This window comes from Heliconius melpomene, chromosome 12 (genome assembly GCF_056956725.1).
Source record: "Heliconius melpomene rosina isolate 202511_hmr_F chromosome 12, ASM5695672v1, whole genome shotgun sequence".
NCBI lineage: Eukaryota > Metazoa > Arthropoda > Insecta > Lepidoptera > Nymphalidae > Heliconius > Heliconius melpomene.
In genome coordinates this window covers 8,367,546-8,384,721 of record NC_140400.1, presented here as the reverse complement: position 1 = coordinate 8,384,721, position 17,176 = coordinate 8,367,546, and the positions used below count along the sequence as shown (strand labels likewise).

The 17,176-nt window shown below is 32.8% G+C and overlaps 1 protein-coding gene across 1 annotated transcript in view; it reads right to left on the bottom strand.

Moving 5' to 3' along the window:
- Nucleotides 1-17,176, bottom strand: part of Camta (Calmodulin-binding transcription activator) — a 144,701-nt gene that overhangs the window by 31,403 nt on the left and 96,122 nt on the right. The window contains exon 5 of the mRNA XM_085194270.1: nt 13,271-13,406. Within this exon, the coding sequence (XP_085050396.1) occupies nt 13,271-13,390 (120 nt within the window). The 5' untranslated portion in view covers nt 13,391-13,406. The remainder of the gene's footprint in view (nt 1-13,270; nt 13,407-17,176) is intronic.

Genomic DNA, 17,176 nt, shown 5'->3' with positions numbered 1-17,176 from the left:
ATTTATACCATAAATTTCTTTATCATCGCTTTCGTAACAAGACATAGCGCGTAGAGTTCCTCCACTCAAAAAAGGAAATAATACCAATAACAATGAACAAGAAATATATAATAAAAATATAAAGAAAACTAAAATCTCGATATAGTATATAGGTATAACTCAGTAAATCCTACGCCGTCTGTAGTCTTTCCCTTTAAGTCACGTACAGTATAAAGTCGGAGGCAATGCTCTATACAATTTATCTACGACTTATCTGAATCAATCAAAATTGATTTGCTACAAGCGTGTGGAGAGTTAGTTGTTTAACCAGTAATTGTATTTGGTGAGTGTTATTTTGGTGATTTAGTCTTGTTTCTTAATTGAAATGTACAAATAAGTATTTATGTCATAGTAGTAGGTATATAGTCTTTATTATTTTCTGATTTTGTAGCGTCAGGCTATATTTCCCATAAAAGTATAGCAAGATAGTTAGCGAGAACCTTATGTTAAGATACTCCATTCTCGTTTTTCCACTCAATTTTCAAGACATTGTGTGTTGAGTGATGAAAATCATCTGCCAGAGCGGAGAATGAAAATAAGTTAAATATCATAGCATCCCACTGCGTATTCTTCGAAACTTTCCGATATAAAAAAAGCTTCAAAATAATATTAATCTAGCAAAAAAATATAATTGAAACTAAATTCAAAGCCTGCAAATCTTCAACCTTCTCAAACAATAAAAATCAGTTTAAACTTAATTAAAATGCAAAAATGTCATCACAGCCAGCTATACTTATACAATATAGGAAGTCTAATTCATTTTTAACGCTTTTGCCTTTTAAAAGGCGATCTACATGTAGTCAGTTGAAATACGAGTATCCTCGGCACTTGAAACGTGCCCACCTGTTCAGGTCGGCTCTATAAAATGTTATTTAAGTGTAACTCTGGGTGACATTTCTTATTGGAACTAGCTTGGCCGTTAGCCAATATATGTTTATACCTCCATGCTTAGGGGCTAGGTGTGATTTGCAAAAATCTCACGAAGAACGATTGGAGTGGATGGATGTGGAAAATTTCATGCATTTTTTGATATTTAAATTCGATTAATTTTTTATTGTTATTTTGGATATGGATAGAGATTTAGTTGAATACTGAAAATGGTGTAAAATACGAGTATTAGTAAAATCGAATATTTTTCTTTAAAAATATATTAATTTATATTTATTTATTCATGCTGTATCCCGCATGTACTACGTTTTCTGCCTTAGTACACTGATTGTCATAAAACTCAATGTGCCTCTTTATAATATGCCAGAGCTGAGAAATAAAAACTTCATTCCTCAACTGGGATTCGAGCCCAAAACCATCGCACTGCGCCCCAATAGCCTCAAGACATATAATCTTAAGATATCTCTTTCACCTGCACTTCATGCTGCTTCAGTATTATCATATAAAAAAGAGCATATTACCACAAAATTATGCTATAATGTTATTTAAATGTAACATTCGGTGAGCAAAAATTCTCCAAGCCTCATATACGGTATATACAAGGTACCAGACCTACGTGGCTGAAGTGCCTTCATTAAAAGTTGAGCGTTCTAGAGGGCGGACTTTGGACTAAATATATTTCCGTTAATAGGGAATAAGAACCTTTTGATGTCGCTGCTAAAGTGTCTATACAGGCTGGAGCACAATCAATTTATAATACGTATAGTGGTATGTGCTAAATATGTAAATGTGTGATATGTTGGGTGTATTTTAGTTAGTTATCTGTGGGTAGTTCCATCTATATAAAATGGTTTGTTTATAACTTGTTATCATTTTTTTTAGGTTCTCGCTGAATCCTGCACACAGCAGGGCAAAGCAGAGAGAGCCTAGGAACCTATTTGATGAGTGTTAATACACTAGCGACCCGACCAGAGTGAAAAAATTAAAATATCTAATATTTAATTTAGTGTTTACAGTCTAACTTGATCCCGCGCCACCACTAACCTCGAGAATTTATTTTCTATAATTAAAAAATAATTTTCTATTTCCCTTAAAAATTTTCAAACAAAAATAAATTGACCAATAAAAAAATTGTTTGGCCGTTTTAATCATCAAATTCTATACCATTTCAGACGAAAACTTTTCTAAGAGAACAGATCAAAATGAAAGGAACAAAAGTAAAGTAAAGTGGAACAGAAAATACGAAAACTGGGAGACTCGAAACCAAATCGGGTTGAATTAAAAATCTCATCGGTTAGAGCTTTAAGAGAACTATGAAGGACAATTGTGTTGCTTTGTATTGAATATTAATAATGAGAGGCCGTCGCGGCCCAGTGGCAGTACGTTTAACTGTAATGACGGTTGTAAGTTTAGTTCCCATTTGGGGAAGTCAATTATTTTCACTTCCCTGTTCTGGTAACAAAAAAAATCATGGCGTTAAGTTCCTCTCAATCTCACGTTTTGAAAATTGGGCCTAAAATAGGAAGCTGAATGTCTCATCACTAGGTTCAAATAATAAAAATAATAAATACATTTCTTTGTTTTTTAAAGTGTCTGTACAGTGTACAATTTAGTACAGCAGTTTATTCTTTCTTTAGCTATATTCATAAGGTTATAATGTTTTGGTCAATTTGAATGATAAGCGAAAAATAGGTAGTAGTGATATATGTTTATTGTGTGGAAGCCACCTTAAATATTTATTTTATTCTGTGTTTTTAGTATTTGTTGCTATAGTTTCCTTTATTCTCTTCTTACCAAAGCGAAGAAATAAAATTAATTCATTCTGTCTAGTAGAAATCGGACTCACACATAAAATATTTTAGTCCTACGTACTGACCTAAAATAGGTCAATTCAGCAAACCACTTTCAATACAAAACTATAAAATAAAACTGCTAACAAAGCAAAGAAACGTATACACATCCAACGTAAATAACCTATAGCTTTTTATTTCTATGAATATTTAAAGGCACCAAAGCTATAGATTTCAGAAACAGCCCACGCATGGTCTCTCCTTCAATAAAACTAGTACGAATGCTCATTCGGGGTCAGTGAGGTGGATAATTGGATTTTACGGTGTACCTTCAAAAATGGTTTTTCAACGTTGACTCTGGAGGTAGATTATGCTGGTACCGATGGACCGCAAGCCCTTTAACTTTATAGCTCTAGGCTGTAATTACTATGTTATAGTATGGAATATGATAGCTAAGTTCATGTAATGTGAAAAATAATTAACAAGCTTCATAGAATGTATGCCCTTTTTTATATTTTTGATATTTTGTGAAATTTTAAATACCTTGGTGCCTTAGGGACCCTAAGAAAGGGCTAAGAGAAACGATGCCCCAAAATTTAAGAAAGAATAGAAATATACAACTTAACTCGATGGCATATATTTATCTTCTAAGAATACTATATTCTTATTTTATCTTCTTAGCAACAAATTAATCTTGAACATATAAATCAAAATTAAATAGAAATTTCCTTTAGCTCATTCAGTTTATTAAATTAAAAAAGCTTAAATTAAAATAAAGCTATGCTTTAGAAGACGCTGGTGTGCCTTATAAATCTTACCAAACATAAGTAACTTATACTTTTAAATAGTCTATATAATTATGATATACAAGAAACTCTTCTGTTAACAACGTGCAGATAATAAAAAACTACTGGTCTTGTAAGGCAAATATTTTTTTCTCATAAGTAGGTAAGTTAAGAAGTATGGGGGAGCATTAACAGGCGATTACGACTTTTCCTAATTTCTACAGAAAAAAGGATTTTCCATTTTACTACTTAGATTGGGTAAGATATAACGTATTACTATTAACTATTTACTTATTTGTCTTTATGGGTCTTCTATTCTATATAAAATGCATGTAGATGAATATATCTCAATAGATCAATATATATATCTCAAAAGATAAATATATCTCAATTTCAATTTTCCGCCCACTTAAGGATTAGACGAGTTCGCGTGTTGAGTGGTGGAATCCAACCTTCCCTATGCATAACTAAATCGGAAAAATTATACATCTAAAAATACATGAATTTATTAAGCTTTCATTGCGAATAATTTTGATTTTAATGTATTTTTCTAATAGATAAAAAAGTCTGTAGCTTTACTAAATCTTATACTAAATAAATTCCCTAAAATAAACGTTTGATACTAATTAAATAATCTACGAATAGAACCAAAACACACAACCATCAACAAAATCAAACAAAATCCAATTAAACCACAACAGACTATAAAATCTTGAACACATAAATTTAAAACGTCCAAAGCTACAGTATTTCGCTGGAAAAGTTACTTATTTGGATCAAAATGACAATGACAATCTGTTCGATATGTGAAACGAAGCGAAGCGAAGCGAATATTTAGCTGTACACGTCACGATCGCGTCTGATTTACCAAGCGGCGATATGGTGCTTACGTAAACTAGGTACGCTGGCGTAAAGCCAGGGTTAACAGCTATTCGACTGAAAACAAATGCTCGGCTCTACTTGACCGATTCAGACAATTGTTTCGAAAGACAACGTATTAATTTGAGAGCCGCTGTCATCTATAGTGATAGGTTTGTACGATATACAACCGTGTTAGGTTTGGCGTAGTGGACACAGCAGTAACGACTTAATTTATGTTCAGTTGATTATTGCCAGTGGAAATATTTTTTTGTAAATTTTTGATAATTTGTTTTTAATAAATATGTGGTCAGTCATTGGGCAGGGGCACAAGTGTGAGACTGTAAACGCGATAGGCGGTGGATTCGATTCCCACTCAATGAAATGAGGTATTTAATATTTTCATTTTTTCGCTCAAGTGTGGAGGCAAAGCGCAGCATAAAAGTCCGCCTCTCAACACGTAGAATTCCGCGAAAAATGAGGAGCGGAGTGTCTTAACACTAGGCTCCCTCTGCCTGCCCGGGTGATAACATGCGGAATACAGCGTGAAGAAAGAATTATTTTCAATTCCGCGCTCAAATTCTGCCACTTAACACGGAATGTCTCTAAAATTAGGCAGATAAATGAGGAACAAAGTATCTTAACAGTAGGTTTCTGCCTACACCCGAGACAATATAAAGCTAAAAAAATCCAATAACGTAATTTGACAATATTTTTTTATCAATATCCATCTATACCACGATACTATTGGCTATTTTCTATTCAGATATTAAAACACAAAAACACATATTTACCCACAAACAGCCCAAAACATGCATCGAAATAAAGCAAAAAAAACCAGCGAAAACAACAAACAATGAACCAAAGGGTATAATTTTTAGCTATAAATAAAAATCAAAATATTTTTCATCACACACTACATAAAAGCTGAGTTTATGACGAAACGTATCGTACATACGTAGTATAAAAGGTACGGAGCGCAGGTAACGAGGCATTCAAAAGCCCGGTCTGGACCAGACGACCATTCCTACCTCATAATTATAGTCGACAAATTGATGGCAGCATATATGGAAATATATTGGGTAGGTGTGATTTTTAATCCAATAAAATTATTGAGGCGCTAAAAATTTATTAATACAATACAATACGTAGTGGAACGTCTGACCTTTATTTTTGTAGGTGTTATATTTTAAGTTTTATTATTTGTTGCTTGCGAACTGCAAAGTGTTAAAATAAACTGATCTATTATTGGGGTCGTCGTGATGCAGTAGGATAGCGTCTGAATATTAAGGTGATGATTGTGGGTTCGATCCCCACTCCAGAAAATGATTTTTTAGTAATTTTATTTTCTCTGGTAAACAAAGGCGTTGAGATTTACCATTCAAGGTGCACTTTTATCGAAAATTAAGCGGAAAGTAAGGAACGAAGTGCCTTAATACAAGGTTCCCTCTCTCTACCCCGTTATACACGAAAAACGTGAATCTATTTTTTTTCCTGTTGTTAAATATTTATACTAAAAGTATAAAAAAAAGTTAACAAAGACATAACATCAAACATATTATAAAAAATTACGATGAGCCTAGATAGAGATTCAAATTCACAACCATCGCTTACAAAAAATCCAATTGAACCACTACAGCACATAGGAGCATATTAACACAAAAAAAACACTATTTTTAAGTAAAACACTTGTATAAATCATTTCAATACAATGTCGATAGCTCAAGTAGTGTAAGGTACGTGCAGTCAGCACTCCCAACGAAATACTTTCTTGGAAGTAGAGGAAATTTTAAAAGAAAATTAGCGTCAGCGGAAAAATATACTTATTACTATTAAGTAATTTTTTTACCCTGCAACATGTCGAAATGGATAATTTCATCACATGCAAGCGATGTTGTTATAATTTGTTTGGCATTTTCTACTGAAACTGCAAAGTTTTTAAATTTCCTTGTATTTTATTGATTTTAATTTAATGGGTTTTGTTATATATTTATTATGGAGATTTTTTTTCTCTATATTTAGGGTAAGAACATCGTGTATCTATTTTATAAAAAACATTCGATTCTCCGGTTTGGATGGAAATTTGGAAGGTGCTTGGAGAACTACCTAGCCTACTCTTGCTTCTTACTACAGAGTGAAACTAAAAAAAAAAAGAACAAATCTCACTCCGTAGAAATCCTCTATGATTCACTATCACACAAACAATATTTCTTAACATAAGAAAATAAATAATTTCTAATCAATAAGTACATTTGTTGGCGTCAATGAGCCTTGAAGACTAAAATTAATCGAGAAGCCTGAAAAGAAGCCATAAGTACTTGTAAACTCAGCGGACTTATCGTTTTAAAATGTAAAATGTATTAGATACAAATATTAATGTTATCAAAAATTTTTTTTGGATTAATTATTTACCTATTATGAAACGTTTTGTTATTAAGTAACTGACAGATACCGCGTAGTGTAGATCGTTGAGAATGTAGGGAAGATCTAAGAGAGGTTTTACCTAAATTTCTACTTCAGTTTCCGGAGGCAATGTTTTTTTTTTTCATTTTCTCGCTCTGGTAACAAGCCAAGTCACACCGTTGAATTCCACTAGTCAATATACAATGTTTCTTCCAAAATTGGTTGGAAAATGGGGAACGGAGTGTGAGATACAAGCGTAAAGCTACTTATTTGCTTTTTATAAAAAACTCATTAAAAAGAAAAATTAAAATACTAAATATACCATGGAAATTAAAATTCCCATTAAAAAATAAGTATTAAAAAAATCCACTTAAAAAGTTACTTACTTTCAGGAATACCTTCTCTTATCACAAGATTATTATAACATAGAATAAACAATACAACTAAACTATAACAGCTAGTTCAAGAGCATTCATATTTCGTCGTGATAGTGATTTTAACGGCGTTACACTCCCAACACCTGGAGCTTAGGCCGTAAACAAGTGGCAGTGTTGCGTGTTTTAGAAACCCCGTCCGAAATATAGGATGCAGCGGGAAAGTTAGTGATAACATTTTATGTGTAGTGAAATGTGGAATATTAAATGTATAATCTAATTGTGGACTCAAATTTATTCTTGGGAGAAATGCTCGGCGTTAAATTCCGCCATTCATCACACATTGTTTCAGTATTGGATAGGGAGCAAAGAATGGAGAGTTAGACACTAAGTTATCCTGCTTTATACTGATAACGTGTAGAAAAATTTTAGCATTTTCCGAAATTTCAACTCTTTTTAGCTCAAAATACTTCTTTCTCCACTTTCCTCTAATTTTTTCTTTCAAAAGTTTTTATATATTTTAATAATTTAAAACGCTTCAATATATTAATTTTAAGAATATAATACACCTATAATACTAACAAAATTAAAACAAGTATACATCTGTAAATTTGAATGTTTTCTATGTTTTGTAACTTTGCCAAATCTAATGTACCATAACTCACTGTGAAGGACAGCACCAGCAGCATTGAAATCACAGAGGAATCATAGTTTAGCATTTCTTTGAATACGGCATAATATAAGTGCACGTAAAATCTTAGTATAGTTTAAAAAGAAAATTTTAGGGTTAGTATAATAACTTGAGACAATTACTAGTATTTTTTCACTTCACGCTGTATCCCGCATGTAACAGCGTAGAGGGAACCTAACGTTAACCTAAGACACTTCGTTCCCCACTTTTCGCCTAATTTTCTATATATTGTGCGTTAAGTGACGGCTAAAATGCAAAGCTAAAATAACTATATATGTATAATACATTACGAAATATATTTACAGAGAATCTTAAAATACTCCGTTATCCACTCTCAATTATTTCATTAAAATTAATTAGGCCAATTTCATTAATTTATTTATATAAATCAAGTTAATTAGTGTTTTAAGGTATGAATCGTTAATAAATAACACTCTAGTCAATATTTTTCCTATTTAGAAAAAAATATATTTCCCACTTTCCCCTTTGAGCCTTGTCTTGCTACCAGAGGGATGAAAAGAAAATAATTACACGGAGTAATCCCCGGAAATCGAACCTACAACTGTTCGCACAGGCACAGGCACAGCTTAAATAAAAATATATGCCTATAGACAAACCTAGAGACAAACATAACACAAGGTCGCGGTCTGCTAACCTCTTTCACCTGTCCCTAATTGGCGTCATTCCAAACTAAGAACAAAACAATAGCGTGCTGATACCAAACCGAGAAACTTGCCACGGGAATTAGAAGGACTATTTCGAGTCTATGCTAACCGATTTCGGAGCTTGGAAGAAGGTTAAAGCTTTTATATTTTATTTTTGAGGTTCCATACTTCAAATGGTAAAAAAGAAAGTGGGAAAAGAAGTTTCTAGATCTAATTGTTAGGTCACATGCGAGGAATTCGTATGCCATATATGGATAGCCTGCTTTCATTAGTCGATAGCCCATATTCAGGGACTCCCCCGAATATTATGTAACGACATAGTTAACGACCAATGAAAATGGGCCTTAAGTAAGTCGCCTAGCCAGATACATTCCCATTGAGATAAATGTTTTATAATAAACTAACTTTTACTTGCGACTTCGCCCCCTGTTCAAACGGAAATGGACCATTCGCGATTTTTTTCATACGGAGGTGTAGTTCCTGAGATTATCACGTACGACCAAACAAACTTTTTAGCTTTATTAGGTATAAACAAGTATAGATTTAATATGATAACCTCAAAAGTTATCGAATATCTAAAGTTTTAGTAATAATGTAAGTGAAACTAATTTGGTTATATTCAATTTCGCTTAACTAAAGACAACTTTACATCATGTCGGCAATTTTAAACTAAGTTTTCCCACTAATTTCACCTATGCAGTTTGGATAAGTGAAATGGAGACAGTGCGTTTTAGGTTTTTCATTAGTATTTTTTTAACTTCACGCTAAATCCTGCACTTAGGAACCTGCACTTGGGAAGGCAGAGGGAACCTAGTGTTAGGACACTCCGTTATTCGTAACTGTGGGGCTTCGTAACCTGTTCGCTGCGCTTGCTTAAATGAGTTACAGGAACTAATCCTCGCTCTGGTAAAAAGACAAGCCACGGCGTTAAGCTCTGCTTCTCATCTCGCAATGTCTCGAAAATTGGGCGGAAGATAAGAAAACGTAGAAAAAACGCCAAAAAAACGCTATAATGCTTAATAAAAACTATTAGTAGTTGAACTGAAAGTATAATTTATCTCATTCAAAAAAATAATATTCAACTTTTCACAATTCTATTCATCATTTACAGCCGTACTACAATAACAGAGCAGCAAAATTTGTAACCATTTTTAATACTATTTTGTATACAAAAGAAATTTTCGCGCGTACTTTTAATCTTTCAAGTGTTTTAGTCCATTCACGTTGAGCCCACAGAGGTGTTATAGACCAAATTGCTTTACACTTGTATTTTAAATACGATTTTGTTTTGCCTTTGTTTGCTAAGCTTCATGAATTTGTGTGTTTCAGGTCAGTAGAGCGATATAATGGGGGGAGAAAATGTCAAGTTTTATATATTGACTTCTTATTTATATGTTAGGAATACCAATTTAAATGTAGGCATCTAGGTTCACAAAAGAATTTTTCCGCTACTGATAGAAAATGAACACACTGATAAAATAACGTGGCGTGGAACGCTGAAGTTTGGTATGGATATTTGAGGCCCCTTTCGGAGTGAAGGGGGACTATGAGGGGATTTCTCATAATTCTTAAATTTAATTTCTAATTTTATATCTTAAGTCCATACAAAGTTGAGGGCCACAACTAGTAGGTACTAGACTATATGAAACAAAATATAGATATGCATTATGTATATTTTGCTTCTTGAGACATAGGCAACAAAAATCATAACTTTTTTTTTAATCTTCGTGCTTTGTCTCATATATAGCATAGCAGTTAAAGAGAACTTAGTGTTAACAATCCCCGTTCTCCTGAAAATTGGAAAACTCTTACCTAAACTCAAAACACTGTGTGTTGAGTAGCGAAACTCAACGCTATACTTTGACACGTGAGCTCCACCAGAGTGGGGAAACAATCAAACCCTATCCCATGGCGCTACTATAACCTCATACTAGCTATACGATTATACCTACCTATCTTATCCATCAAATTAAATACACCTTATGTCACAGTCAGTTAACAAAAAAGCGACAAATGACAAAAAAACACAATTCAACATCCACATAAACAAATCGACCAGCAGTTCTGAAACGGTTTGATGAATAAGCGAATGAATCTCTACCAATTAACTCCAATGGAGACCACTAATTGGAATGATAACTATACTATACTATAGCATACTATAATATATGTTCCTAGTGTATATATACTATTTTTGTACGTGGTTATTGAATCATTATTCCGGATTGGTGTCACTCATTCCTTTCTGATGACGTTTGGACGTAATTTAACTAATGATATTTAAATTTTACATTGAAGTTGAAATAAAAAATTGTGGCTGATTTTGAATCTGTAGCTTTTCGATACCATAGAAGCGTTTTTATTAGTTGTGCTTTAACTGAAAAAACTAGTAATTTTAAAATATTCTTGCATTTAAGAAACGAATAATATAAGAAAAACGTATAAAAACGTGAACTTATCACGATGTATAGAAGTGTATTTTGGTTGCGGCAGTAAGTTGTAGCAATCCTACAGGATTTTCGTAGCTCGACACGAAAATATGGCTTAATTGGCAGAGAGCTCTTGGACGGTATCTAAGATGCACCGGTTCGGATTTCGCATCGTAAATTTTTTTATACGTTGTTCTAAGTATGATTTCAAATATTTAGAATAATATAGAAAGAACAACACAAATAAAATTAAAAGAAAAACACGTATGCAAATGCGGTTATTGCTTTAAGCAATCTCTACCAGACAACCTTTGAAACATTACGGATAAATTGAACTGAGGAGAAAGGGGACAACGTCTCAGTGCAAATCTTATGAAATATAATTAAATATTATAAAATATATAATAAACTAAGTCAATAATATAAAATAAACTTTATTTATTGTTAAAAATGGTATACTTAAAGCTAATTTAATTTTAATTTCATTCTGTTTGCCGCTTATAGCGGAGTAGGTAAAAGGAACATGGTACTTAAGGTATTTTATGGAGTGTTCCAAGCGTGTTGAGTGGCGGAACTCAACTCCAAGTTTTGTCTTGCTACTAGAATACCACAACCGTCGTGTTTACAGCGAGACACTGCCCCTCAAATTTCATTTCACCTTAGGCTAAAGTTAAAAAATATATATATTTCTACTTTTCCCAACATAGCGTAGCCCAATCATGAACACACCCACTTTATACTCGTAAATGTTAAAAACTTTCCACAGCCATTATAAAAGATAGCGTGCAAAATACAGGAAACGCTGCTCAATCAACACAGTGGCACCGAATATCGCTTGGATTCCTCATAATCGTGTGTTTCGCTGACGTCATCCAACACCAACTGTCAGCCCCAAATGAGATTCATGGCTTAAATCCACCATTCTCTACAGTGATTGCATAGTTTTGACTGATTAACCTTAAAAATACATTTGGGGATTAGCGTTTTTAATAGGGGTAATTGTGGCTTTTGCAGTTGTAGGTTCTATTTCCACTTTGGGAAATAAATAAAGCATTTTTTCGCTCTGGTGAGGAGCTAGAATGATGAGAGCTCTCTCTATCTTCTCGTATATTCATATTCTTTTCTATTTTTTTCTAAGATTATTTTCATATAAACGACATACATTGGATAACGTTTCACATATCTGTCGAACTTTATGTAGTCTAGATTTTCTCTGACATGACTGGTCTAGTGCATGAAGTTTTATATATTTCATTACTTGGAATACCAAACAGCAAAATCTACTATTTTATATAGAAAATAAATAAGAATAATAAAAATTTAAAATATAATCGCAATTTATACTAGTAAATTGATCACAGTGACGCACGAAAATAGATCGCAGCGTTGAGTTCCGATACTCAAGTTTTAATTTCTCGAATTCAACTGGAAAGTGAAGAGAGTTGGAGAAAACTTAAATTTACATTCTTTAAATCCGCAAGCAGCCTATGTAGAGAAGAACAGGAGGGCGTCGTTACTCAAAACTAAATTAAAGTCTAATTTAGTTAAAATAAAAAAGAAAACAAGACTTAAAAACCAACGAAACCAATTGAATTCCAAAAAACATTCCACTTTCAACATGAACAAGTCAATTGTAAACTGCTAAAGGGATAAAATCAGAAAATGAAATTAATTATATTTTAGTAATAAAAAATGTAAAAGCTCCAGCCCGAATGGAAACACCTGTTTGCGGCATTAAGCTGTTTGCGAGGGTTTCATAATGTAATGTCTTTTTTGTTCAGATGATTTGGGTCCAGGTCTTTTGACATTTTTTTGGCGTAATTTATCATTTTAGTGATAACACTGAAAGATGTGACTTATAGTTTTGTTGAGACGTGGTTTCTCTAGGGATAGGATAGACATGTACGGATGGACCTTCAATGATAGGTTTTATGGGGTATAGTAGTTAGCTCTTACCCGTGGCTTTGCCTGTTTGGTCAAATGTTAATAGCTAAGAGTTTTGTGTGACATGTTACATATCGAGGAAGGCTATATTACAAAAAAATTATGATATTTAATTTATAATTTTGAGGATATGCCATTTTTATTAATATTTTTGTCTTATTTGTCTTTGAAATTTGTTTGACACGTAATGTTTGAAAGATAATTGCGATTGTATCAAAATTTTCCATATTTTCACTATACTATACTAAGGACACTAAAATATTTTAGAATAACGTACTTTCATTTACTCTAATTTGAATAAGAGACTCGAACCTGCACTTTTTGTACGGTTTCAAAAAGATTTGCCTAAAATATTCTTACATCACGTCTTATTTAAAATATTGTTAAAGATTAAAATAACTTACTTCTGTCCCCTGCACTTTTAATTTCATATGATCTTCCCTCGTCGTCTTGCCATCTTTCCGTTTCTTCCAACAGTAGCCGTCACGCCGGTAGCGAACCTTCTTTCGGCTGTATAGAAGCATCGACCCGCTTTTTGGTCTGAAACAAAATAAATTTACAAATCATATATCTATAATTTGAATTAGTTATGTTGTCATAGTGTAATAACACTCCGTTCTCTACTTTCCGCCCAATCATCGAGATATTAGGTGTTTGGCGGAATTGGCGAAATCCAACGCCTCTAATTGTATATAAAAAGGGGGGGGAGGGGGGGGGGATAAGAAAAATAAATATAATCATTCCCCCAGTTCATATAAATAAATATTTAAAATTCATACAACACTTTACTAACAGATTGATGTTATTGTAGAAATTGAAAAAGACAGATGAATGGACTATAGAATTATGCTGAAATGGATTTGGCAGGAGGTTTGGCAATAAATTAGTATAGCAGGTTCGATTTCAAGATATAATTGAATGATCTGAAACTGAGCCAGTATTGTAATAACATTTTTATATAGTATCATAGTAAAAAAAGAAAAAAACCGGTTATGCAATGTACTATAATTTAATTAAAGAACCATCTAAAAATCTTTTATTTTCATACCTACGAATTTCAATACACCTGCTTAAAAGCTTAAATAGACCATCAGGACAAAAAATGGACAAAAAATGGCTGTTGATGATGATGATGATGATGATGACTTAAATATTATCCGAAACTCATAACCTTCTATTATTAAAATAGGTTAAAAATATATTGGAAACGAATAGTAAAATGTTTAACAATAATAAGTTGATACAAAAGTCATCAATAACAATTTCAGTGATTTACCGTCTGTCTGTTATTACACGGCGATAAGATAAACAAATCACCATGGGACTGTATCGAGTGCGTGTATGACTTATTTTCATAGTGAATTTTAATTATGCATACAATATACTGGTAATATTATATGGGAACTTATATTTTATGTCATTTTATTGATGATATGGGGCACGGAGTGTTTTAACACTACGTTCCCTCTGCTCACTATGCAGTGTGCGGGATACAGCGTGAAGCTAATTTAATTTTTTTTTTAATTTTATTGTGATGTCAATTAGAATGGCTTATCTATTGATTTCACGTTTTTAACTATAACTTTTTAAAACAATTACTTCTCGTGAGAATCGAACCAACATCCATCACATAAAACAAATATAAACGATATGCATCTGAAATACCTTTGCAACTGCACCACGTTGACCACTACAAATAAACACACATTATACACTGTATTTAAGTAAAGCGATTAAGCTTATTTCTTACATATTAATACGAGTATATATGGAGGTCGTCGTGATCCAGTGGCACAAGTTTGTCACTAAACGCATAAACGCAAAAGTTCTGGGTTTGATTTCCACTCCCAGATTCCCCTTGCCTACCTTTCTGTTGCGGAATTTTTAGGGTAAAGCTCAAAAAATTGTGTATATACCACATTAACTTATATATACGAGATAGGGGAGATCGTTATGCAGAAACAAGAGCTGACTCACGAAGGAAATTGGTAATTTGTAAGGAGGACATTAGCCCATATTTTAGCAACTCCATATTTATTATATTTAAAGCTGTCGGTCGTAGTACAGTATATTTTGTCTAATATATTTTATCTAGATCGTATCTATAATAATATTATAAAGCTGAAGAGTGTGTTAGGTTGGAAACGCTAATCTCAAGAACTAAAAATAATTTGTAAACGTTGGATAGAATATTAAGGATTTTATATGAAATTAATAATTTCGACCCAATTATTATAGTTGTTTTCAATTGACCACAGGGTTTAGCAGCAACAGGCAGTAACTAAGCTTTCATTACTTTTATATTGAAATAAACTCTTTGTTTAGACCAATCGGCTAGACAATAAAAATGTATTGTAATAAAACTATTTTCAATCATTTTGTTCGTAACAAAACATTTTTTTACTATAAGTTACTTATTAAAACTAAAAGGGCTCAAAGTCGTTTCTATTAATGTTGCATGAAAGCTAATTAATTAACTACAATATGTGTGAGTTCCGCCGCTTAATACGCTTAAATGGCTCACCTGGCGAAAACTGCTTAAGGGAGTCTCAACCCTGGGTTCCCTCTGCCTACCCTGCTATAAGTGAGATACAAAGTAAAGCTAAAAAAATATTTAATACCTTTTAGCAATAAAAAATATGTTTTCTGCTCTAATAAGTTGTTGGCTTGTATGCTCTAATGAGGGGTCATAGTGGCGCAGTGGAGACAGTGTCCGAGTGCCTACCCTGCTATGCAGGAAAGCATGAAGTAGCATATATCCAAAAATACATATTATTTATCTTCACAATGTATCTTACAGAGAGCAGAGAAGGCAGAGAAAACCTGTTAACCTAGTGTTAAGAGACTCCTTTCCTCGCTTTCCACCGAATTCTGGAGGCATTTCATTTTCTTTTTGGGACTTTTTTCATCATATTTAGTCATATACTTGCCAATTTTACAAGCATGACGTCTTCTTATCACAAAAAACGAAATATCAGTAGGCTTGTGTTAATTCTTTTAGCATTTAATAAAGTCTACGAGAGCACGAGTATTTTTAAAGGCTGAAAACTCGGCAGGTAAATAAATAACGTTGAGACCAAATGAACTAAGAAGCTCTCGAGCTTCTTTTTTAGGTTATACCAAGGTGAGGTTGGAAAAATCTAGGAATTTTAGTTACGGGCTAGTGCTTTCAAGCATTAATGAACTAAGCTTATTAATAAATATTGTTAAGGCGTTTTAGGATTTATAAAATATGAATATAGTTTTTGATTTGATTTATTTTTTGAAAATTTAGGGGCATTTACTAATAAAATTGTTGTTAAAAAACTTAACTAATAGTTAAGTTGAGAATATAAATAGAATTAGTGATAAAATAAATCTGTAAGAAAACATTACGGAGCTTTGAACGTCGTTGGACGAATTCGAGTGGCGCGAGTTCGAGTTCCGCTACGTATACAATTTGTACTTTTTTTTTTATTATAAAAGAAATAGGCAAAAACGTGATTTTGAAAGTTCTATATTTACAGAAACTAGAGCTAAAAAATCATTATCTACATATATCATTATCTTAGGTTAAGCTTAACATTGTCATATGGAGAATAATCTCCAAAATTCTACCAAAACAATAAAAACGAGCTACTTATATACGAAAATTGGCTGAAACATAATGAGCATAACATATAGGCCCAATATCGTCTCGTACAAAATACAAGGCGAAATAATCATCAAGCTAGTTTTGTTCATGTTGTTTTATGTTATTACTTGTTAATATATATGTATGATCATATTTTATGAAGGCCGGAAGTAAAATAGATATTAGAGATATTAGCTCCCAAATGGAATAACAAATTTGAATCCATTCCATTCCAAATAACGGAAGACTTCGGTAGATCTTCGAGAACAAATTATCGATAATATTGGAGAAGGTTTACATAAAAAGCATGAGGACCCCCCAAAGGTTGATGATAGTGGAAGAGGCGAAAGAAGTATGCAAAGAGTATGGCGTTTGGTGGTCCATTTTCTGCTATCTATTAAGACACATTTCAAACAGAGAAAACTAAATCAAAATCAGCTCTAACTTTGGGAAGTTGTGATGCTACAGACAGACAGACAATCTTAATTATTGTATTATTTACATATCTTAACTGACGTCGATACGCAGCTACAAAAGTAATGGCATTTCGTCACAATTGCTCCCAATGATGCATCGTCGTTGTCGTGCAAAAACAACGTAACTAACATCACTGATTTATACGTCGAACGTTCGATTTATTAGTCGGCGAAATCCATGAATCTGATGGCCCTTTTTGTTCTGATATAACGCGTGATCG